Source organism: Penicillium macrosclerotiorum, assembly GCF_028827735.1.
Source record: "Penicillium macrosclerotiorum strain IBT 26536 chromosome Unknown utg000002l_segment0_segment0, whole genome shotgun sequence".
Taxonomy (NCBI): Eukaryota; Fungi; Ascomycota; class Eurotiomycetes; order Eurotiales; family Aspergillaceae; genus Penicillium; species Penicillium macrosclerotiorum.
In genome coordinates this window covers 1,365,675-1,388,088 of record NW_026643082.1, presented here as the reverse complement: position 1 = coordinate 1,388,088, position 22,414 = coordinate 1,365,675, and the positions used below count along the sequence as shown (strand labels likewise).

Genomic DNA, 22,414 nt, shown 5'->3' with positions numbered 1-22,414 from the left:
ATGCGATCAGTAGCGTGGTCGTATTCCTTTGCAGACTGATGACAATGCATTAAACGGGTGAGTTTTCCATTTTACCCCAGTCATTCGGACTTGTATGCTCAATAATTTGAGACTTGTCGAGTTTCCTAAATTCATTGGTCTGTTTTTTCCTATTTTTTTTTTTTTTGCGGGAGGCTTGCCTACTGCCCTGGAAAACGGATGTAATGCATTGAGCAAAAAACGAGCTAGCAATATCCTCAGGACAGGACGGCATCGATGGAGGCTGGAACAACCCGCTCGGATGAAAAGATTCAGTGAATTCTAGGCCGCTATGGGGCTTCGTTCCTAATCGATCTTTTCCAGATAATAATTTTTTTTTGGAATATCTGGGATAATTTTCATTTTATCTTTACACGTAATTTCTAGCGCCGGTGTCAATGACCTGCAACAGAATAGCCGAAGCTGTGATATTGAGGTGCTTGACTTGAATCAGCATAGCGTGGGCGGTTTTACAATTCGATATTTTCAAGGCGTATTAACAGGAATTGAAAATTACGTTACGACTGTTCTGGTATCATACGGTATCAGGCACAGTGGCTCACCACTTTTCCCTTGGCTGCATCAGCGCCAAGCTCTGGACCTGTAGGGCCCCTGATAGATGCATCTAAGCCCCGTGCTCCGCAAAGCCGTGCCTTCGATGGAGTATACATCCCCCGAAAGAAAGGATGGCCGAGCATTCGCACCACTTTGTGTTGAGAAATCCCGAGTCGATGGATGATCTCGGACGTTTTTACCAGATCGACTACAGCAAATGTGGATGTCTCAGCTGAAATCCCTGTCTTCCTTTTCTTTTTTGTATTTCCTGCCTATTTCAGGCATATTCGCTTATTTTTTCTTTTCCACATGGTTGGGATGCACAACGATCACGAAATTTGCAGGAGTATCTCCACTTACCATGCTATGACCCTTGGTATATTAACCAATTACATACTTGTGAGCTTGCCATCATGATTGTATCGATGTATCTAGACCACATCAGCTTCTTGCCAACCGACCAGACATCTCACAGCCCGGTGCAAACATCTCCATCTACTGTAGGAATCTGACAGTGGCCATGCACGCCACCTGGATTCACAGTAGAAGGATCAGGATGAACTGAATGTGGAGGCTATTCCTCGCAAAAGCCGAGTACACTAGTCAGAGAAAGCGATAGGTCTTGGAGGATTTGTTCTTTTCCACCTCGAATACATAAACAGCATTGCAGCCGTGCTTCCCTTGGAGATGCAAGCCAAGTTCCTTCGTTCTGCACTCGGGCCCAGTTTATCTGTCAATCGTTATTTGTGCATGGTGCGTTGCGTCCCTTCTTTCTTCGCCGTTTGTACCCCTGGTCCTCACCAATATGGTTGCTATTCCTATATGGGCCTTGAAAGTTGGCTGTTTCTATGGCCTGATAACTTGCAATACTCGCCCCGGGGTTTGGCCCAAGCATAAGCCTGTTGTTATTGCTTGGGAAGCACCCCACCCATCTCATCACCATCCCCACCCACCTCATACTACAAGTACCACAAGTGTTACTGGAGGCTCTTCGGTAACCGAGGCCGTTACTTCCACTTCTTTTCTAACATCTTTGCCTTCTTCTTCTGCATCTTCTTTCTCTTCAAGTTTTTCTTCATCTTTTTGTTCTTCTCCCACTGCCTCAAATACGATTGTCACATCCATTGAGACTTCTTTATCTTCTAGAACACCTTCCTCCTCGACATTCGTGACATCGGCTTCTTCCATTCAGACCTCAAGCTCGGTCTCGCCCATAAAGACATCAGGCTGTCTTGATTGCACTGTCACCGGTCCGTCAAGTTCACCTGGGACATCTTCCTCCACTGGGTCGTCTTCTAGTACAAGAACTCCATCTTCCGGAGCCTCATCATCGAGTCCTTCGTCAAGCTCTTTGCTTGGAAGTACTTCTCTATCTTTTTCGGCAAGCTCCACAATTGGAACTTTGTCCCCAAGCTCATCGCAATCAGTATCGAGTATTGCTATAAGCAGTGCGACGTCTAGCTCGGTTGCATCATCTTCTCCAGTCACTTCAAGTGTCCCTGTATCCTCGAGTACTCCAGTCACTTCAAGTGTTCCTGTATCCTCGAGTACTCCGGTCACTTCAAGTGTCCCTGTATCTTCGAGTACTCCGGTCACTTCAAGTGTCCCTGTATCCTCGAGTACCCCAGTCACTTCAAGTGTCCCTGTATCCTCGAGTACTCCAGTCACTTCAAGTGTCCCTGTATCCTCGAGTACCCCAGTCACTTCAAGTGTCCCTGTATCCTCGAGTACTCCAGTCACTTCAAGTGTCCCTGTATCCTCGAGTACCCCAGTCACTTCAAGTGTCCCTGTATCCTCGAGTACTCCAGTCACTTCAAGTGTTCCTGTATCCTCGAGTACTCCGGTCACTTCAAGTGTCCCTGTATCTTCGAGTACTCCAGTCACTTCAAGTGTTCCTGTATCTTCGAGTACTCCAGTCACTTCAAGTGTTCCTGTACTTTCGAGTACCCCAGTCACCTCCATGACTTCGACGGCTTTGTCGACTACGGCATCAGCCTCGGCTACTGCAATCAGTCAGGCGAGCGTTGCTGCTAACATCCTGGTGATTGCCAAAGATGACACATCTGCGAAGGTCGCCTACTCTGGTCTGAATGCTTATGGCATTCCCTACACCGCCTTGATTGTTCCACAGGCTGGTGTTTCTCTTCCTACTCTTAACAGCAGCTCCGGAGGTAACTTCGGTGGTATTGTTGTTGCGTCCGAAGTCAGCTATGACTACGGTGGTACCACTGGCTACCAGAGCGCATTGACCACTGACCAATGGAACCAGCTCTATGCTTACCAACTTGCATATGGTGTTCGCATGGTTCAGTATGATGTTTATCCAGGTCCTGACTACGGCGCTACAGTCGTGAGCGGCGGATGCTGTGATACTGGCGTTGAGCAAGAAATCTCCTTCACTGACGTTAGCGACTTCCCAACGTCTGGACTTCGCACTGGTGCCGGTGTAAGCACTGAGGGTCTGTGGCACTACCCTGCTACGGTTAGCGACACCACTACTACCAAACAGATTGCATCCTTTGCTGCAAACTCTGTTACCGCTAGCGACTCGGTTGCCGCTGTCATAAACAACTTCAGTGGCCGTCAGCAAATGGTATTCTTCATTTCTTTTGACACTACCTGGAGTGCTACCTCCAACTATTTGCAGCATGCTTGGATCACCTGGATCACGCGCGGACTTTACGCTGGGTACCGTCGTGTCAACATGAACACTCAAATTGATGATATGTTCCTGGAGACCGACATCTATCAGCCAAACGGAACCACCTTCCGCATCCGCAACGAGGATCTCGACAATGTCCGTGATTGGATTCCGACCATCCTAGCCAAGATGAATGCTGGTAGCGTCTATTTTCCCGAAGTCGGGCACAACGGAAATGGTAATATTGAGAACTCCTCCAACACTGATGCCGGCTATACTGCCTGCAATGATGGTGCTATTGAGTATGACTCTCCTGCAGACACTGCTCTAGAGTTTGAGAAGCCACTCGGTACTGGTACCAATCTGTGGCCCTCAACGCCCACCGTCTATGACTGGACTACCGGCTGCACTCAGCGGGATCCTCTGCTTCAATGGTGGACTACCTCCAGCAACCTGAATAGTTTTGGCTCTATTTCCCATACTTTCACTCACGAGGAGCAGAATAACGCGACCTACTCTGATGTGTATAAGGAGATTAGTTTCAACCAGGCTTGGCTCAAGCAGAATGGAATTGATCAGTCTACGCACTTTACCGCCAATGGTATTATTCCTCCTGCGATCACTGGTTTGCACAACGGTGATGCGCTGCGTGCCTGGTGGGAAAATGGCATCACAAACTGCGTTGGTGACAACACTCGTCCCGCCCTTTTGAACACCCAGAATGCTATGTGGCCGTACTGGACTGTGACCTCCACCGACGGCTTTGATGGTATGCAGGTTAACCCTCGCTGGGCGACCCGTATCTACTACAATTGTGACACTCCTTCTTGCACTACTCAGGAGTGGATCGATACCTCTGCTGGCAGTGGCACTTTCGATGACCTGTTGGCTACCGAGAAGGCTGACACCATGCGCCACTTCTTCGGTCTTTACCATGACGGTTACATGTTCCATCAGGCTAACCTGCGCAATGCCGACGTTGACGCTATCACCATTAACGGTGTTAGCGCCAAGTACTCCATCTTTCAGGCCTGGGTCGAGACTCAGGTTCAGGAGTTTGTCCGTCTCGTCGAGTGGCCTCTAGTTACTCTCAAGCACGCTGATATGTCGGCCCAGTTCCTGGCCCGGTACAACCGCGATGCTTGCGGCTACTCCATGAGCTACATCACTAAGAACTCGCAGATCACTGGTGTCACTGTTACAGCCACCGACACTACCTGCAGCGAGCTCATCCCTGTTACCTTCCCTGTTGCCCCGGCTGACACCAAGGGCTTCACCACTGAGCAGTTGGGCAGCGACCCGACCACCGTCTGGGTTCAGCTCTCCGGCTCCCCAGTCACCTTTACGCTGTCTACCCCGATTTCCCTATCCTAGATGATATAACCTTGGGTCATGCCCTTGCTTTATCGTAAGAAAAAAAGGACGCTTATAGTTATGTGAGCTGTTATGCGAATATTTGATTTTTTTTCTCTTGTTTTGGATCTGCTCTTGTGTGATTTCTCCTGCCCAAACATGTCTATATAATGGCCCGAAGATAGGTTGATGGAAGCACTGGTTATCATCACTAATATGCGATTTCATTACCCACTCACATTTCAAGTCCTTGTCCATTCGTATATTTTTCTTCCCCGCAGGAACGATCCTGTACCCCAATCTAACAAAGTCCATAATCCCTGACAGATTTCCCGCGTATACGAGACGCAATAATGCACGCCGGAGGCTTAGCCTTCACGAAAGCCTTCTTCAAGTAGCGGTCTGACAGCTTCTTACGTATACATTTAGCTTGAAACTCTGTCGCAAGCGAGTGAAATCATGTGCCACACCCCAACCCCTTGCACAATGGGCATGTCGATCGAGTTTTTTTCCGAGCAGGGGCTGTATTTCTTTGATTATCCTGGATGGGGCTCAAGGGGCTACACTTTTTCTTCTTCTGTAAAGACTCACTGATTTCCGTGGATCCAATCAATTTTTACTATGTTTAGATCGCGATGATTAGATTTAATAAACCCAAGCAGGGATATAGATCCCTACCCTTGAGCTTCGCTCATTCTGCGTTGGCCTTTTGCTTACCTCTCTGCCGGCCAGGTATGGGGCAGGCACCCGAGGCTGATAATTCATGATTCCTCCCCCCCCCCCCCAGCCCCGCGCTGACCTCTCGGGGAATACCGACCTCGGGGAATTCGTGCCTGAAAGTGTGGCGCGCCGTGCATCGTTGGACAGCCGTCCTGGGTAGAGATGGGAAGGTTGACTCCGAGAGGGTGCATGGCCTGACCGATTTGAACTAAGGCGCTCTGGATTTGGAAGAAGACCCACGCCATCTCGCCAAGGGAGGGGAAATCTCGGCAGAGCCTTCCGGAGAATATGAGCCATCCCGTGCCAAGTCCATTGGCAATGCGAGGGCAAACTCCGTCAAGAAAGGGAGCACCGTGCGGGCTACTAGACATTGCCGCTCTGCCGTCGCATCAATCCTGCATATGCGGGGCGGGGCAAAAGCTCTGCGTGGGTCGACATAGCGAGGTGCTGACATGGTGCGCTGGTAACGGCAGAGGATATGTCCGCCTGGGGAGGAAAAAGGGGTAAGGCGTGAGTGAATTGTCATCCTGGGGCGGCTATGGGTGATCTTGGCATGAAGCTGGTATCCAATTCCCGGACGATCCGATATTAGGGCGTCTCGTATCCGTTGTAGACCTGGTCCGTACCGACTCCAGGGACGGGTGTGGCTGCGGGCGGGTCGGCGGAAAGCGAACGACACCCGCGATTGGGTTATCTAAGACACGATCCGGGTGCACGGGGTCTCCCTGATCGGTACATTTGATGTTCCCCAGTTTCCCCGGCCGAGTGCATTCGAAGGTGATGACTGGAAATGACAAACGACAAACATACTGGACCCTTGGATAGATAGAAAGGGGGCAAAAAGAAGCGAACGAGCAGCCTCTAACTTTGCGAGTCTCATAGTCTGAGTTGGCCCAAATTGGGAGTCAAGTGCTTCCCTTTGGGGCCTCCATCGGCTGCATCTAGTTCGGGGCTTTACCCCGACAAGTCAGGAGCCGCATCTCGATCCCTTTTTTTTTTCCTTGTTTGGGCCCGACTTGACTTGGGTATGGGGCTGGAGACCGATATTGTGAACTCGACTGATCTATTCTCGAGCTATTGTAGTGTACATGGGCCCCCTGCTGGGTGGTCCCAGGATGGGTCAAGAATGTGGAGGAGGGAGGCCGGAGGGGAATAGTATGCATGAGGTATGAGCGATAACGAGAACAGTTCCATACAGGGTGTATTGGTACGAGTATTCTCCCTGTTGTATTTGGTATTTGCAGAAGCGGAAAACTAGCGCGGGATCGGGGATCTAAAACTCACCCCCTCCCTCCCCCGCCCATCGACCCGTCTCCTCAACATCTCCGGGCGCTTGCCAGCGCATACATCCGGGTCATGCTCATTGGCAATGTTTTATGCTCACGATGCATGGGCGGCCGAAGTTAATGTGTCTGGTGCGGGATCACTCTGGGACTGACCGGCCCTGAGCCAAGACACCGTTGGCCCGGTCAAATTAAGGGTGGGCGCTCGGGGAGTACGGTTTGTCCCTGAAAAGGCTGGCTGAGGGCGACTCTTGTGCTGTTTGTCTGCCGGCCCCTTTCGTCCGCTCCAATTCAACCTCGACTCTGGGGCTGTGACGGTCTCGGCCGGCATCGGCAGCATCAACTTCGTGAGGCGTGAGCTATTTGTCTTGGCACAGCGCGTGTTCACTTGGTCTGTCTGAGCCCCCTCCATTTTGGTCCTCTTGGGCTTGGCCATGATGCCTGGCCTATTCTCTTGCACCATAGCCCTCAACAAGGTGATATCTTCCGGATTGCCTGACTTGGGAGAGTCAATCAATCAAAGCTACTCCATACAGAGTAAGACAGAACTAGCACTCTGTTATTTTGCAGCACAAGTATGGATTTATTCTTTCCAACCCGCCCGACCTGTATTTCAGTTGCCTAGTGCCTGGGCCCCAATCGACGGACGAGGATCGGTTCGCAACCCTCGGTAGATCAGATCAGCACTGGTTCCACCACCTTATTTCCGGCCCTATGCCAACTGTCTAGGCCCTGTGAGGCGAAGGACTGCTTTTCATCTCATCCGCTTTCACCAGCGGGTTCTCATGCAATTTGTGCAGCTATCCAAAAATCAGCTGCAGAAGTGGCTCAGTCTCAGCCACCTTGGCGCCTTGTCGCTCCAGGCTTCCGAATTTCCCTTTCCCCTTTCCTTTGTACGGAGTAGTCTTGTCTTCGTTGTCCACGCCTACCGGTCGTTCACTAGAATTTGGGGATCCTGTGGTTCGAGTCTCCGCAACCTAGACAGTGCAGAGATAAAATCAGTCTCCACAAGGTGACATCCGGAGCTTTGCGGTGATTGTGGTGCCTGATCACAAAAAGGATCGCCACAGCCTCCGCCCCCAAACCCTGAAGTCGGGCCACTTTGGACCCTCGAATTTCTGAGCTAAAAGACGCCTATTACCCACATAGCCTGTTGATTTGTTCGATTCATATCCCCTCCAGTGATCTGCGATCTCTTGTGAATCTTTTGTTTCCCACAAGTCCCTGATTCTATTATGCCCGACTGCCATTGCTGACCCTTCCGTCGGACCACTGATACACACCGTGACCTTCCGCCCTGGGCTTTCTTGACGGGGTTCTCTCCACCCGCACTGTGCCGATTAGGATGGACAAAATACCTGCCAAGACTGGGATGGCGGCATGGACCGCAAAGAAAAAGATTTTCGTATCTTTGATCATCGGCTTCATTATCATTGCTATCGGTGTAGGACTCGGCGTCGGCCTGGGAATCGGGCTGAAGAACCATGGCGGAGGTGGCGAGGATGAGGGAAGCGGAGGAAATACCACTACTGGAGGTAATACGACCGTCAAGTGGCAGCCGGAGGTTGGAGTGAAGTGGCAGATCGAGCTTCTCTACGCGCTCAACGATACCTCGGTGGATGCGCACATCTACGACATCGATATGTTCGATAATGACAAGGACATGATCTCCAAGCTCCAAGGCATGGGCCGCAAGGTCATTTGTTACTTCTCCGCTGGGACATATGAATCCTGGCGCTCGGATGCGGGAGACTTCGCCAAGTCAGACCTCGGCAATAATCTCGATGACTGGCCCGGGGAAAGATGGCTAGACACCAACTCGGACAACGTTCGTAAGATCATGAAGACCCGCTTGGATCTTGCCCAGACCAAAGGTTGTGACGGTGTGGATCCAGACAACATCGATGCCTACGACAATTCGAATGGCCTCAAGCTGACCGAAGACGACGCAATCAACTATGTGAACTGGCTCGCGTCGCAGGCTCATTCGCGAGGGTTGTCTCTGGGTCTGAAGAACGGAGGCGATATAATTGACTCTGTCATTTCCAACATGCAGTGGTCCGTCAATGAGCAATGTGCGCAATACAAAGAGTGTGACACATATTCGGCCTTCATCGATGCCAACAAGCCCGTCTTCCACATCGAATACCCCAAGGGAGATGATACGAACAACAACAACGCAGTCACCACGACCCAGAGGTCGTCAGCTTGCAATGCTGCCAGCTCGGGCAATTTCTCAACCGTCATCAAAAATATGGATCTGGACAATTGGGTAGAGTACTGCGGATGAACACATGTTCAACCCAATCATTGTATAATTTTATTGGTAGTTTGTGTTGCATACAAAATCAAATCACAAGAGCCCGGCTAGTCTGACCCTATTTTCAAGTAATCACGTCCGTCATTTCCTTGGACCACTATTCTGTACGCCGTCGTGGGGGTGCATCTTGTCATCATTCGAGTCCCCTTCGATAAGATCCCACCGGAGTTAACAAATTCTTTTCTTCTCGCTCGCCATTGCTTACCGCAATGATATATTGGTATTGCCGAGCCTTTGAATAGCGCCATACAGCGGGCTTCCATGATTCGTGTGCTCGACGCTACTGTCAACCAGGGGAATACGAGAAACAGGCCACGTCGGTCAGCAATCACGAACAAAGCCGAAGCCCTAGCGCCATATCCCGTCCCCTTGCCTGCCATGGACGCCGTGGCAGATCCAACCAAACTTACAACCGTGAGATATTGACTCAGTTGGCTTTCCCGCCAGTGTGATGGGCCTCTCGGTGCGAGTCCTTGGAGGCCCTGGAAGCCCAATTTAGCCGCCAGGTAAAAATAGATCTGGGGATTTCCGCCACCCAAGAAGATGGGACTGCTCTGCTCGGATTTCCTGCTGTTATTTCCTGTTTTCTTCAAGGATGATCATGTACAGCGTTGGATTTGGCAGAATTGGCAACTATAGCGTCTCATAGGGGTGAGGGGTTGTCTGTCTCGGCTCTCATCCGAAATGCTCTTCCATTCTATGTAAGCGGCAATAATGCTGTAAGTTATGGCAATGTTGAATAGCTTGGCAGTCTTGGCATCTGCGGAGGCCTGTGGCCTAGACATGGGTCTGATAGGCCATGTTTCGACGAAATTTTTCGCCAGGATAAAGTGACAGGGACCATGACAAATGGGTCTAGTGCAAAAGTACACACCGAATTGCCGAGGAGACTATGGACTGATGAAGCAAGAGTCCGTTGACCATGTCGACGGCCCGCGAGCAATTCCTTTTAGTTTTGCTCCGGTACGAAGTACAAGTGGAGCCATAAATGGATTACAAATGCTTCCCAAGCTACAGTAAAGTTAGAGCCTCTCGTCTCTCGTTGGAGGTAGGGTCATTGAAGGGACTGGATGGCTATTGTCTGGTGTGGGGCGAACTGATTCCACCATCTGCACGGGCGGGGAACGGGTAACCTCGATGCCGCTTTGCCTCCACGCCTCCAGCAATTTTCGTGCTCTGATTTCTGTCAGGGACAGTGGGCCGAGGTTTCACGACAATGGAGTCGATATGAGACAGGAAAACCTACGATGGAGGAGTACATAATACCATCAGTGGCGAGAAAAATGCTCCGATGCAGCCCTTGTCACTGATACCGTTCTCGACCCTTCTGAAGGCCTTGGCTATGAGGTTCTCGAATGACTTGGCGGGTGGGAACAAGAGGTTAGCGGGCAATTGCGCGATTCGCTTAAGCATAGCTTGTCTCTCCACTGTTCCATAGTTATGAGTCCAGTTTCCTTTGGGTAAGAATCGGCCCCATCATGGAGCGGCGCCGGGAGGAGTGGAGTCGAAGCCCAACAAGATCAACCCCAGAGAAGCTCATTCGGCATAGCAAGCATCCAATGAATCGTGTTGACAGTGGTTCGTGGCCAGGGGCCGGACAGATCCGCCTCGGAGCCACTTTGCACGCCGATCCATGCGCTGTATCCTGAACCAACACTTTCCCATCTGCTTTCCGTGCCCACTCAGTCCGCCGTATCCATCCAGATTTGAGGTGGACCCGTGATAGATCACATCTTGAGCGGCTAGAGCACAAACTACCATGTTGGTTATTGTGCCGGTGTTTCCGAGCCCTGAGACGAGGCGAATAGAGAAGCGAAGTTCACCGAATTCATCAAATGTGCTAGATCAGACCTAGATCCTCGACTGCATCGCCCTAAGGGGCTTTAGTCCGGTTTGAATAGCCAGCCCCCGAGTCATTTTACCTTACTGGCCAGGGCTCTTTGATCTCAATAGATCGTCACGATTGGATAGCCTCTCTCATCACAACTTGTACGAAGTAGCCAGCAAACAATATGCAAGGGCAAACGATCAAAGTTAATATCTTGATCCTCAAAAATTAGTATTTCTGATGCATCCAATGCCACTGGTCGGTGAGAGCTCGTGTTCATCGGGGAGGAGGTTTAGGGATTCAAACGCCAAAGAGCGTTGGCACTGCACCCTTTCTTATATTGAAAATTACTAGTGCTCTGACCATGGTAAATGACCCGTTTCGATCACTTGGACCGTGACCACAAGAGACTGGAAGCCGCCGTACTAGCCAGTCAGGAGATCATGTCATCGAAAGTTATTGGGGGGTATTCTAATGGGGCTGCTCATCTTGTCCAACGTACCCGGCTCCTGCCACGAGGTGGTGGCCTCCGCCTCTCTCTGCTACCCAATGTTAACCAATCGCCCTAATATGTCACAGTCAGCTTTTCCAGTAGATGACACTTAGGGGACCTGGATTAATTCGATCAAACTCGATGGCAGCAAGTTTTGAGAGACTATTTCAGATGCAACTACAACATAGTCCAATGAGATTTGTTTTGAGCCGTGCAACTCTCCCAGTCCAGCTCTACACTCGACAAACAAAACATGAGCGTATTTCACTAGTGAGCTGCGTACAGAACCTATGTGGCAAGCTAGTATCTCTCGCAAACGTATTGACGCTGGCACGATTTTTTTTTTCCATTTGATGCACTGCCACAGATGTCAAGGAGATTATTCTGTGTGGCTATTGCCACGTCGAGCCCATCTTTCTTGATTATTGATCCAAATCAAAAAAAAAAAAAGAAATAACATTGCATTGCCAACCAGCCCAAGGGTCCCCCCCCTCCCCTCGACCCAAGTTCCATCGCAGTGTAATGTCATGATACCTACGTCAGTCTTTGCCACCCGGCTCAGTCATGTCATCTTGTCAGGCTGAATCTACAACTCTGCTGTCTTAGTTCTCAAGAGACCCACTGTATCTCTGCGCAGACCATCTCGAATAGCGAAAAAGAGGCCCCTTGGCTTTCTCCTTCATGTCTTGCATTTCTTACCATGCAGGCTCCGCCGAACGTCTCAGGAAAAAAAGCAATATGGACATCTGTAGTTTGATCTCAGACACCAGTCAAGTTCCTGGTAGGTTTGTACACTGTGCCCTGATATTTAAGACACATTGTGAACCCTTCGTGGGATTGGTAGCCTCTACGCAGATTCCCCTATGCACGTGTATGATTTCAGGAAATCTGTTATAGAATGACTGGTAACAACAAAACAAAAGAAAAGAAAAGAAATATAGAAGGTATTTACTAGGAATGGAAGGTGGTCTGTCCTCAACCAACGCACCTGTTCTAAATTTTTCCACTTGGAGCCATTTTGATTAATCGATTGGTCACTATGTCTCATAGCCTATGTTAAAGAGAAACTCGCCTTATTCGATCACGTTTGCGCCAAGCCCTGGGAAAACTTTTGTATTAATGCTAGGACAAAGCCTGTCGGATTCAGAAGTATAGAGGGGGGTGTAATTTCAGCCGTACTTTACATGTAACACCTGGATGTATTGAGTACGCCAAGATTAGTTTGAAAATTACACAGATGCTTGCCGCCCGACTTCCAGATACTCAAGAGAGTAACCTACACCGGGCTGCTTTTTTCCCTGTAAAATTTGCCTGTACTTTTTTTAGCGCTGTTCAGGTTTTTGCTTTTGATCCTGGATGCCTTCCTTGAAATTGCATGGAAAGGCAAGAAAGTGGCGGTGATATTTTTGGTATCGACATTTGCTAGCTTGCAGCGTTCAGAAGCGAATCAATTCCCTTTAGCTTGACAAAGGAATATGCATGAGAAAAAGAAAAATCATAATGCTGGCCTCTTAATGGATGGTGTGAAATTGCATTACCTCATTACACAAGTCCATCACGATATTTTCTATGGACCTAGCTAGCTTCACGCCGCCATCAGATCGACAAACTCGGCCCACTTCGATCCAAAGTTAGAATAGTAATCGGAGCTAAGGTGGGTGATGAAAACTTCATCGGCAACCTTGCGAACCTCCTTCACTAGACCGCGCAGTTCCGATCCCTCTACCGAGGTGGGTACGGAGTGGATCAGAGCGCACCGCTGAGTACGGTTGCTGTCCGAGATGGCTGCTAAGAGTGTAGCTCCATTGCGCTCTTGGAAGACACTGTAGGTCTCCTCAAATACGACTGTTGAGTCTGCTGTTGACAGATAGCGGGAATCCGGAACAAGTCCTGGGTTATGAACCACCTGATAATATCCATCAGCCCAAATGCCTGACGAAAGACTCATCGAAGATGAAAAAGTAAGAGGAGAAACGAAAGAACTCTTTTAGCTGATTGGGAAGGCTAAAAGTAGCCAACAAGTAATGCAGCAAGAGTTACTTGCGGAGGAGAGAATGCTTGTGAACCAAATCGGTCGGAAATGAACAAGGGAATGGGTGTGAGACAAATCAAACGGAGGATATCAAAAAGCCCCCTGCATAAGAAAGTCAAATGCAACTTACAAACGGATCAGAGCCAAACCCATCCAGGTCTTTCACAAGACCAGTCAGATTTTTCAAGTAATTAAAGGCGCTGGCATCATATTCCTCAGGGGTCTCATCGAAGAATATGCCCCGGACGGCCAACTTCGAGTTGGAGGATATGGAGGGCCAGGCTGCGTACATTTCGACATCCTTGCGAACCAGGGATATGTTGCGCTTCGCATACGAAGTGTGGACATACCCCAGAAGGCGTACATTGGCGTACGAGGCAATCTTTGGAATTTCTCGGGTATAATTGGCATCGGGCAATGCACTTGACCCTGGTCCGCTGTTTGGATTGATTACGACGGTAAAATTGACATCGGGATGATCGGAAATCCTGGTGGCGTTTTAGCAACGTTCTTTTCTTTCTGCAGTAATTTACTTGATTTCTTTTTTTTTCGAAAAGGAGATGCAAAATAGGGTGCTAGCACCAGCACGGCATGACGTTTTTTCTCATACCGTGAATGTGGCGGCCTACCGGCCACTTGGAATGGAATCCTGTTTTGGGGATCGAGGAGGGGATCGGAGATGGCGTCTGGCTGAAATGAAACAGAAAACATACACATTTTCCAGTGGAGTCCATGCTCCAGGAGAAGGGTAGACGTAAAGAGGCACGAAAACCTTCGATTTCGGACCCATGCTGTTTTTCTTGTGAAGAGTGGTAACCACGACAGCCGGGATGATAGCAACACAAAGAACAATGAAAATGCTCACGATCAAAAGTAATCGAGACCGTTTTGATTTTAGACAAGCACGCTTGCTCACGTGTTCTTCCTTGGGGGCCATAGTCAACATAGTGGACAAGGGGCCACAGAGTTGGTGGGAACGGAAAGAAAGGTTTGAAAAAAACAGATAGTGGACTTGACCATAGCGATTGAATTATACCCATATTGCTCAGGATGCTTCGGACTAAAAAATAATCCCTTCCAATGGCCTTCTCCCAAGGAAAAGGAAAAAAAGGCTGCTCAAGCCTAGCCCTTTGCGCCCTTCCACCAAAAGAGGCCGAGGCGGGTCTCGACCAAATGAAATGCAGGAGCATCTTGAAAGACCTGTAGCGAGAAACCCATTTGTAGTATGATCCGGGCATTAGCCCGAGCTGAGAGCCCTGACGTACCGTCTATGGTGGAGGCGCTTAGGGCATCCGGCCATGGACGACAACATCCCAAAGCCTAGCCGCATGTCTGGCCCACCATCCACGGGGATTCTGCTTGGTTGTTCTTTGGTCTGTTTCCAGCTTTCTTTCATTCGCCCCCTTCTCGACCCTGTGCTTGTCTTCGTTCCGGGCTTATGCGAGTTCCATCAGCTTCTCTTTTCCATTTTTGCCGGCAGTAGGACATCGCTGATTCCTCATTCACTAAGCAGGGCTCGACAAAAGAGAACTAAACGAGAAGCCTGAAGCAGCAAGGCAACACAGGGGTGGTTTTTTTTCTGTCTCGCACGGTGTATAAATCTCTCGTTGTCGTCTCTTGGAAGGTCCGAACAATTCTCAATCATTGTCTCAGATATCATCCAGTACCTTGTCTTATTTTCTTTCCTTTCTTCATACAACCTACTGGGAAGCTCAAATTTGTTCTCGGGTTCCTGTTAAACCTCTTTGAAAAATATTTGGTCTCTTTGCATCCATAATGGATAGTCGCCGACAGTCAGATGCTAGCACTCCTATAGAGAGTGATTCTCCAATCTCGGTGGACACTCCTGCCACAGAGTCATCAGTCCTTTTTGACAATTTGGATGAGCTTCTGAGACTTCCTCTTGAAAATCAATATATCCTTGTCACGGGTGGTTTGGGTTTTATTGGCAGCCATACCACATTGGAGCTGCTCAAAGCAAACTATAACGTGATTGTGATCGACAACCTCAGCAATGCTTTTGAAAATGTGTTTGAACGAATCAGTCTTTTGGCTCAAAAGTTCCACAAAGAAAATGGAACATCCATGCCCTCTTTGCGTTTGCATGCTCACGATTATCGTGACACCTCTGCTCTTAAAGGGCTTTTGGAAAACTATCGCCTTCATTCAAGATGGGGATCCACAAAATCCAAAATCGCAGGTGTCATCCACTTTGCGGCTTACAAAGCTGTGGAAGAGAGCATCAGGGAGCCACTGAAATACTATTCAAACAATGTAAGTGGCCTAGTCGACTTTGCCACAACCTTGGGAGAGTTTGGCATCAAAAATTTCATCTTTTCCTCCTCTGCCACCGTGTATGGTACCCTAGCAACATCGGGTTTGCCATTGAAAGAGGAGCTGTGTGTTCACAAAGAGGAAGTATACACCGATCACTCAGGAGACACGCAGACTGTGCAGCCTGGCTGTACAGGTATCACCAATCCATATGGGCGAACCAAATGGATTTGTGAGACAATTTTGGCAGATCTTGCTGCCTCAGATCCAGAGTGGACCATTGTTGCCCTGCGATATTTCAATCCTGTTGGTTGTGATTCATCTGGTCTCCTCGGTGAGGATCCAAGACAAGTGCCAACAAATCTCCTTCCAGTGGTTGTCAAGGTTATGACAGGCCAGTTTGCAGAGCTCCAGATGTTTGGAACAGACTGGGACACTGTTGATGGTACTGCAATCCGTGACTTCATCCATGTTACTGACCTCGCTCGTGGGCACATCGCCGCTCTCAGCACTGCGAGCGAAGGCAAACTCAGCGAGAACTTCCGAACCTTCAATTTGGGTACTGGCTCCGGTCATTCTGTCCTGGAAGTAGTCAATGCCATGGAGGATGTCATTTCAAGGCCGATTCCCAGGAAGGCTGCTGATCGCCGTGCTGGCGATGTTGGTTCCTGTGTCGCAGTTGTCAGCAGGTCCCAAGAAGAGCTGCAGTGGAAAACAGAGAAATCTCTCAAGGATGCGTGCAAAGACATCTGTAATTTTCTGGATGTCAGTGGTCTGTCTTCATAAATTAATCAGTGTGCCTTGTTACGTTGTTCGATGTGATTTTTCCCTTGTTCTTAATATCCCTTCGTGGGCTCTGCAGTGACTTCGTTATCATCTTTCGTATTTGTTTGTTCACGGTCTGGTGTTAGAGTTCTCCGAAGAGAAAATGTATGTAGTGTGTGGGCTTTAGGTTCCAGTTGTCATTTTATCGCACTCTAGCCAACAATCTTCCTCCTTCATTCTCCATTATATATTAGATCCTTTGGTTCGTCAAGCTAATATGTTCACATCAATATATTGAGCTCTAGACCACAGGAACCAATTGCATTAGGATCCTTGTCCTGCATCTCAATTGAGCTCAATAAGCTGTAGCAAACTATTAATTTTATTAATAATGATAATGAAGAAAGTTCAGCTCCATCAGTTCAAGGCCTTAAGGCCAAATGAGAATACACCCACGTGATCAATAATCAACTGGAAGATTAACAGTTTTTTCCTCACCTGAAGCAATGATCGCATAAATCTGTATATTCTTACACCGAAAATAAGAGGTTAAAGGCGTTGAAATAAAATTAAAATGCCTCGTGACAAAAACGTGGCGACCGAGAAGCATAACTTCACTTCATTTGGCATCAAGTATATCTTGACTACATTCACGTCACGTGATCGATCTCCGGCTTGGCATCAAATCCGCGCCGCAGTTTTCTGCCTCATCGTGTCTTGTTGCTGTTCCTTCCTGTTTCTCGTCAATTTCAACACAACAGGCCCATTGTGGACTTTTTTTAGCTTGTCCCAACCATAATATTTGGGGTTTAAGTCAAATTTCCATATAAATTGCCGCCACATATCACCATGATCTGCAGAAGCTGCCGGACGACAATGCTGTCCCGGCTGCAGCAGCCGCAAGCTGTGATCCGGACCGCATCATCTGTGGCGCGTCAGCTGCCAATTTTTCGCAACCAATCCCGATTCTACAGCGACAAAGGCACCAATCCTTCCGCCGCTGCACCTTCTCCTCCCCCGGCTCCTCGCCAGACAATCGGCGGTGACAAGACGACTCCCTCCTCCATCTCGTCGGCCACCCCCGGTGTTTCCCAGCCCTTGAGCACCCCAGAGGGTGTTCATACTGATGCGCAGCCCAGCGCTCCCACAAAGCCCATCATCCAGCGCCCACCCAGCAGCTGTCCCGCGGGGACTAAGATGAGCGGCCTGAATTATTTCAAGAACAAACCAGATGTCATCGCCATGGAGGACTCGGAATATCCAGACTGGCTCTGGGATCTGCTAGGTGATGCAAGCAAGCAGTCGAAGACTGATAAGGGTGGTGTCGATGTGAGCAGTAAGTGCATCTTGTATGGCATAATGCAATCGCATCAAGGATCTAACATATTGCAGCTCTCAACAAGAAGCAACGGAAGCGCTACGAGAAGAAACTCGCTGCCCGCACCGGCCCTATTGCCCCCAAAATTCCCGCTCATCACCACGCTGACGACATCACTCCCGCATCCTATAACCGTACCGCGCCAGCAGAGGATAACTTGGCTGAAGCTACCGAGGGTCTCGGAAAGCGCCAAGAGGTCATTAAGAGTGCTAGAGAAGCTCGGCGAAAGGCTATCAAGGAATCCAACTTCCTCCGTGGCCTGTAGGCTCTATTTTTATGTACCACTGGGTTTTTGTCAGAGCCACTGGAATGACAACCATGTGCTTCTCCGCTAGTGACCAGGTCTTGTACAACATACCGCTGATATGGACACCGGATAAGACAGCCCTACCGGGATCCAAGATGTATTTTTATCTTGATTCTTTTTTTCCTTTCACAACTGTGCTATATATTCAAATACAAATGATATCGACCTACATAACGCACCATGCCTTCGATCGTAGATCGCCGCTCATAGGAGCTGGCTAGGCCCAAGAAAAGGCGCAAATAGTTTAAGCGATGGACGGAACCGGCCACTCCTTCTCCTCTCCCTGGCCATTTATCCAAGGCAAGCAAGCATCCCAGAGGGCCTTGAATTCGCCTTCGCCCAACGCCATCAGCTTGTCAAAGTATTCTGGGACCATACGATGGAAGAAAGCAAAATGGCACACCAGGAACAAATCTGCATAGCCCGCCTTTTCTCCCTCGAAGAATGGACCTTTCTTACCCTCCCGACCCTTCAGCATCTTCAGTAGTGCCGCAGCCTCCGTTTCCACTTGCTTCCACATGGAATCGAGGGTCTCTTGGTCCGTAGGTCGAATCTCAGAGAGGGGCTTACCGTAAGCCTCCGTTCGTGTGCGAATGAAATATTCTTGACCACGCGAATCCAAGTGTTGCGGGACATTGGGAATGATAAGGGATCGGATTGCGGGGCCCATGCCAGTTGCGATCTTGCCCACGGCCACCAGCAGCGCGTAGCTAGCGTCTCCGGAAGGGAAGAGTGGTGGTGACGGGAATGCTTTGTCCAGGTGCATGACAATTGGGAGCGAATCCATCATTGCTCCATAGGAGTTTGATGTCACCGAGGATTTGTGAATGATAGCTGGTAGCGTGTAGGGAGTGCCCGTCTCATTAGGCTTGAGATCAAGGCTCTTAATAAGCGGAGCAATGTCAGGGTATGAGATCCAGCTTTGAGTATATGGAATGCCCTTGAAATTCAAGACGGTGCGGACTTTGAGGGTGTTGGGAGACCATGACTTGGATGTACCTAAAATAGTCTCTTATTTAATATATTCAAGTCCACGCGGTATCAAGTTGACGTACCAGGTAGAGTGGAGATGATGTCGAAAAATTGAACAGGCTCTGAATCCGCCATCTTGGTCTGGTGTTTCAATTATTTCTTAGGTTGACTTGTCAGGCTCTATGAGAAAATCAAGATATTCTCATGCTTGTTTCGACCACCTGAGGGGGTTCATATACGACTGAGAAGTGGGGTCGATCGGCCCGCTTGGATTTCTCAGCAAGAATCCCACCGAATATCACCTGAATTGCGACGGTAGCTTTCGCGGAGATCTTATATCAAAGCATGCACTTCTCCTTCAATGGCGTCTCAGCCAAGCATCATTCAAGCTGCAGCCATGGCCGGATTTGGCTTGGTTTATTTGGCCTCGAGAGCGTTCGAGGACTGGGCTCCGAGATAAGAGATGATCCTGGAATCCACGCTATTCATGGAAAACACCGTGATTTACTACTAGGTATCTACTATTCCAGATCAGCAAATAACTTCCGTGACCAGGGATTGGGGCTGTGCCAGGACGGCCTACGCGACCAGTATAAACGGGTATATTGAGCCTGCGACGCGTAATCCCGCAAATATAATCCAAGTAATCAGAGACCAGCCCTCCTGCGGGCCACAGATCTGTGTACTGGTCCTGATATCTCGAAGGTGTACCCTGTACAAGTGAGCAGGGTGGGGGGTCCGGCCAAGAGCTTAGCGATAGAGCCACGTCTGCGGCTGAGTGGAGAGTCGATCATGGGGGACACCGCACGTGTCCAACCCCCAGGGCCTTCTTCGTTGTTGAAACTGAACAGACTGTCTTCTCATACTACACCTCTGGACTATCGCGATTTTCAGATTCCTCTATCGTGGGATCCCGAGGTTGCGTTTTCCTGAGTCCATCAAAGCGGGGCATCCTTGATCCAATCGGTATAGCCTAAGGCACACATCCCTGCTAAGTACTGCAACTAGCGGTGTGCTAGAACGGCCTTGCTCTAATCTCCAGTCGAGCAGCCTGATAGGTGGCCAGTACGAGGTTTACGAGTCTTCGGAATATTTCCCAACGCGACAAAATGGACAAGGTCGATAGCCTCGTGGAGCGGGCACGTTGCCTGGCTTTGCACCAGATACAGCCCGTGGACAAATTCCATGAAACTCTCGACGGTCACTTGCAGAAAATTTATGATTCGATATGCATCTCCGATCAATCAAGAAGTGAGTTCCTCAGAACGGTTGAAAAGGAACCTGGCCCTGCTGCTCAGCCAACTGCGGACCCTCTGGTCACGGTGGATGATTTCCGCGCGTACATGAAGAATTCAACTTCTTGCGCTCAAGCAGCTGTGAAGGATCTAGATCTATCGGCTCCTATTTCGGATTACTTTGTGTCCTCAAGCCATAACACCTATTTGACCGGCAATCAGTTGTATAGCGAGGCAGCCGCAAGTGCATACACATCGGTAAGTACACGCTCTCCTGCTCCCCCAGCGCCGGTCCCATGAATACCCTTGAATATCAGTCAAATGACTAGTGAATGCACAACATCTGATGTTCTCACAGGTTCTTCTGCGTGGCTGTCGCTCTGTTGAAATTGATGTATGGGATGGAGAGTCTGACGACTCAGACTCGAGTGACAGTGACACCAGCGATGACAGTGACGATAATGAGAAAACGCCCAGTCCCAGCATCAAGCAGCGAATCATGTCAAAGATTGAAACTCAAGAGAAGTCTGCCAGTCGAGTCCCTCAAGCAGTTTCGACAAGGTTGGGAGATGCCCTGCGCCGAAAAACCGCCACAGCTTCGGTGACGGCCCCCAGCGAAGAGGCATTCCCAAACCAAAAGGCTATCAAAGGCGAACCGAGGGTCTTGCACGGGCACACCTTGACGAAAGGAACTTCGTTCCGTGAAATCGCATATGCTATTCGAGATAGTGCCTTTGTGGCGAGTAATCTACCGGTTATCATCAGCTTCGAAGTCCACGCATGCTTGGAGCAACAACAAATCATGGTCGATATTATGAGAGAGGCCTGGAAAGGCCTTCTGGTGGAGCTCTCACCGAATGTCGAAGCAGATAAACTACCATCTTTGGCAGAATTGAGAAGGAAGATCTTGATCAAAACAAAATCTATTCCTTTGACTCCGACTGAAGAGAAGGAAGAACCACTAGTACCTTTGGAATCTGAGGAATTAAGTGGTCAGTCTGGCGTTGTACAGCCGCCCGTCAAGCCAGTCAAAGTCCTCGAGGCCTTGGCCAAGATGGCTATTTACACGCAAGCGTATCGCTTCAGTCACTTTGAGCAGCCAGGTGCGAGTCTGTGGTTTTCAAACGATGCTCCCTTCATACTAATACCCCGACCAGAGGCAAAAATTCCGGTGCATATTTTCTCCTTGTCCGAAAAGGCATGTCGCGAGGCTCACGACAACCATCGCGAAGCACTTTTCGAACATAATCGATCGTCCCTGATGCGTATCTACCCATACGCGTTCCGAGTCAACTCGTCTAACCTTGACCCATCTTTCTGCTGGCGCCGCGGCGCACAGCTTGTGGCGCTGAACTGGCAAAACGTAGACAAAGGAATGATGCTCAATCATGGAATGTTCTTCGGCACACCGGGCTGGGAGATGAAGCCATCAGGGTATCGAAGCTCGGAGCCCTCCCCGGTCATCATCTGCCGGCGCACACTCGATTTGAAGGTAGAAGTTTTTGCAGCACAGGACTTGGCTTTGCCGCCAGGTAATAGGAAGGAAAGGAATTTTCGCCCCTATGTGAATTGCCAGCTGCACGTCGAAGAGCCCGAAGGCCCAGTCGTTACTGGTCGCGAGGATGCCAGCTCAGACTCCGAGAAGAGCAGCTATCGGCGCTGCACGAAGAGCTCAAGTGGTCGAAATCCGGATTTCGAGGGACAAACACTGGCCTTCCCTACCATAAAAGGAATTATTGAAGATTTGAGCTTTGTCCGGTCAGTATCCCTCTTTCTTCGGTGAGATGCAAGGCAAAGCTATGCGGCTATGCAGCCATGCGGCCAAAATGCCATTCCTGAGAGTTATTTGCTTTTTCATTTCTCTGGCCCAGTCGGCTAGCTGCATCTCCAAGCCCTACAGTTCCAACATGCAGCCCAAACCCCTCGCAGCTTCCTGTTTGGGTTCCTGGTGCAGCGTTGTGATTGATGATAGACGTGCAGCACCGTTCAACACCCCCTCTCCCCCCCACACTTGTGAAACTTCCAAAATGCCATCTCCAGATCCATGCAGCTAACCCCGCTTTGCATATAGATTCAAAATCAAGGACGACGAAATTGGCCGGGACTCGTTGGCTGCCTGGGCATGCATTCGACTCGACCGATTACGCGAAGGGTTTCGACTCGTCCACCTTCATGACCGCACAGGAGAGAAGACAGGGGGTATTCTATTGGTTCATATCAAGAAGCAGGTAACCGAGTAA

The 22,414-nt window shown here is 49.5% G+C and overlaps 10 protein-coding genes across 10 annotated transcripts; 5 read left to right on the top strand and 5 right to left on the bottom strand.

Annotated features, from left to right (window-relative positions):
* Positions 1–1,478: 1,478 nt before the first annotated feature.
* On the bottom strand, positions 1,479–1,761 carry N7462_001644 (uncharacterized protein; the record flags this gene model as incomplete). Its single annotated transcript, XM_057073370.1, is given in 2 exon segments — positions 1,479–1,532; positions 1,543–1,761. 2 exon segments carry the CDS (start codon positions 1,759–1,761, stop codon positions 1,479–1,481), a joined length of 273 nt encoding a protein of 90 aa, XP_056937011.1.
* On the bottom strand, positions 1,762–2,535 carry N7462_001643 (uncharacterized protein; the record flags this gene model as incomplete). The annotated part of the gene is made up of 1 exon (XM_057073369.1): positions 1,762–2,535. One exon carries the CDS (start codon positions 2,533–2,535, stop codon positions 1,762–1,764), a length of 774 nt encoding a protein of 257 aa, XP_056937010.1.
* On the top strand, positions 2,534–4,588 carry agd3 (putative extracellular serine-rich protein; the record flags this gene model as incomplete). Its single annotated transcript, XM_057073368.1, has 1 exon — positions 2,534–4,588. The coding sequence occupies one exon, from the start codon at positions 2,534–2,536 to the stop codon at positions 4,586–4,588; it is 2,055 nt and encodes a 684-aa protein (XP_056937009.1).
* A 2,079-nt stretch (positions 4,589–6,667) lies between these two features.
* On the bottom strand, positions 6,668–7,006 carry N7462_001641 (uncharacterized protein; the record flags this gene model as incomplete). The annotated part of the gene is made up of 1 exon (XM_057073367.1): positions 6,668–7,006. The coding sequence occupies one exon, from the start codon at positions 7,004–7,006 to the stop codon at positions 6,668–6,670; it is 339 nt and encodes a 112-aa protein (XP_056937008.1).
* A 909-nt stretch (positions 7,007–7,915) lies between these two features.
* N7462_001640 (endo alpha-1,4 polygalactosaminidase) lies at positions 7,916–8,860 on the top strand (the record flags this gene model as incomplete). Its single annotated transcript, XM_057073366.1, has 1 exon — positions 7,916–8,860. One exon carries the CDS (start codon positions 7,916–7,918, stop codon positions 8,858–8,860), a length of 945 nt encoding a protein of 314 aa, XP_056937007.1.
* A 3,936-nt stretch (positions 8,861–12,796) lies between these two features.
* N7462_001639 (spherulation-specific family 4 protein) lies at positions 12,797–14,189 on the bottom strand (the record flags this gene model as incomplete). The annotated part of the gene is made up of 3 exons (XM_057073365.1): positions 12,797–13,117; positions 13,374–13,731; positions 13,957–14,189. The coding sequence occupies 3 exons, from the start codon at positions 14,187–14,189 to the stop codon at positions 12,797–12,799; spliced, it is 912 nt and encodes a 303-aa protein (XP_056937006.1).
* An 830-nt stretch (positions 14,190–15,019) lies between these two features.
* N7462_001638 (NAD-dependent epimerase/dehydratase family protein) lies at positions 15,020–16,303 on the top strand (the record flags this gene model as incomplete). The annotated part of the gene is made up of 1 exon (XM_057073364.1): positions 15,020–16,303. The coding sequence occupies one exon, from the start codon at positions 15,020–15,022 to the stop codon at positions 16,301–16,303; it is 1,284 nt and encodes a 427-aa protein (XP_056937005.1).
* Positions 16,304–17,131: 828 nt separating this feature from the next.
* N7462_001637 (mitochondrial 54S ribosomal protein mL54) lies at positions 17,132–17,925 on the top strand (the record flags this gene model as incomplete). Its single annotated transcript, XM_057073363.1, has 2 exons — positions 17,132–17,618; positions 17,675–17,925. The coding sequence occupies 2 exons, from the start codon at positions 17,132–17,134 to the stop codon at positions 17,923–17,925; spliced, it is 738 nt and encodes a 245-aa protein (XP_056937004.1).
* Positions 17,926–18,211: 286 nt separating this feature from the next.
* N7462_001636 (glutathione S-transferase family protein) lies at positions 18,212–19,074 on the bottom strand (the record flags this gene model as incomplete). Its single annotated transcript, XM_057073362.1, has 2 exons — positions 18,212–18,966; positions 19,023–19,074. The coding sequence occupies 2 exons, from the start codon at positions 19,072–19,074 to the stop codon at positions 18,212–18,214; spliced, it is 807 nt and encodes a 268-aa protein (XP_056937003.1).
* Positions 19,075–20,048: 974 nt separating this feature from the next.
* On the top strand, positions 20,049–22,414 carry N7462_001635 (putative phosphoinositide-specific phospholipase C; the record flags this gene model as incomplete). The annotated part of the gene is made up of 3 exons (XM_057073361.1): positions 20,049–20,432; positions 20,533–21,932; positions 22,246–22,414. 3 exons carry the CDS (start codon positions 20,049–20,051, stop codon positions 22,412–22,414), a joined length of 1,953 nt encoding a protein of 650 aa, XP_056937002.1.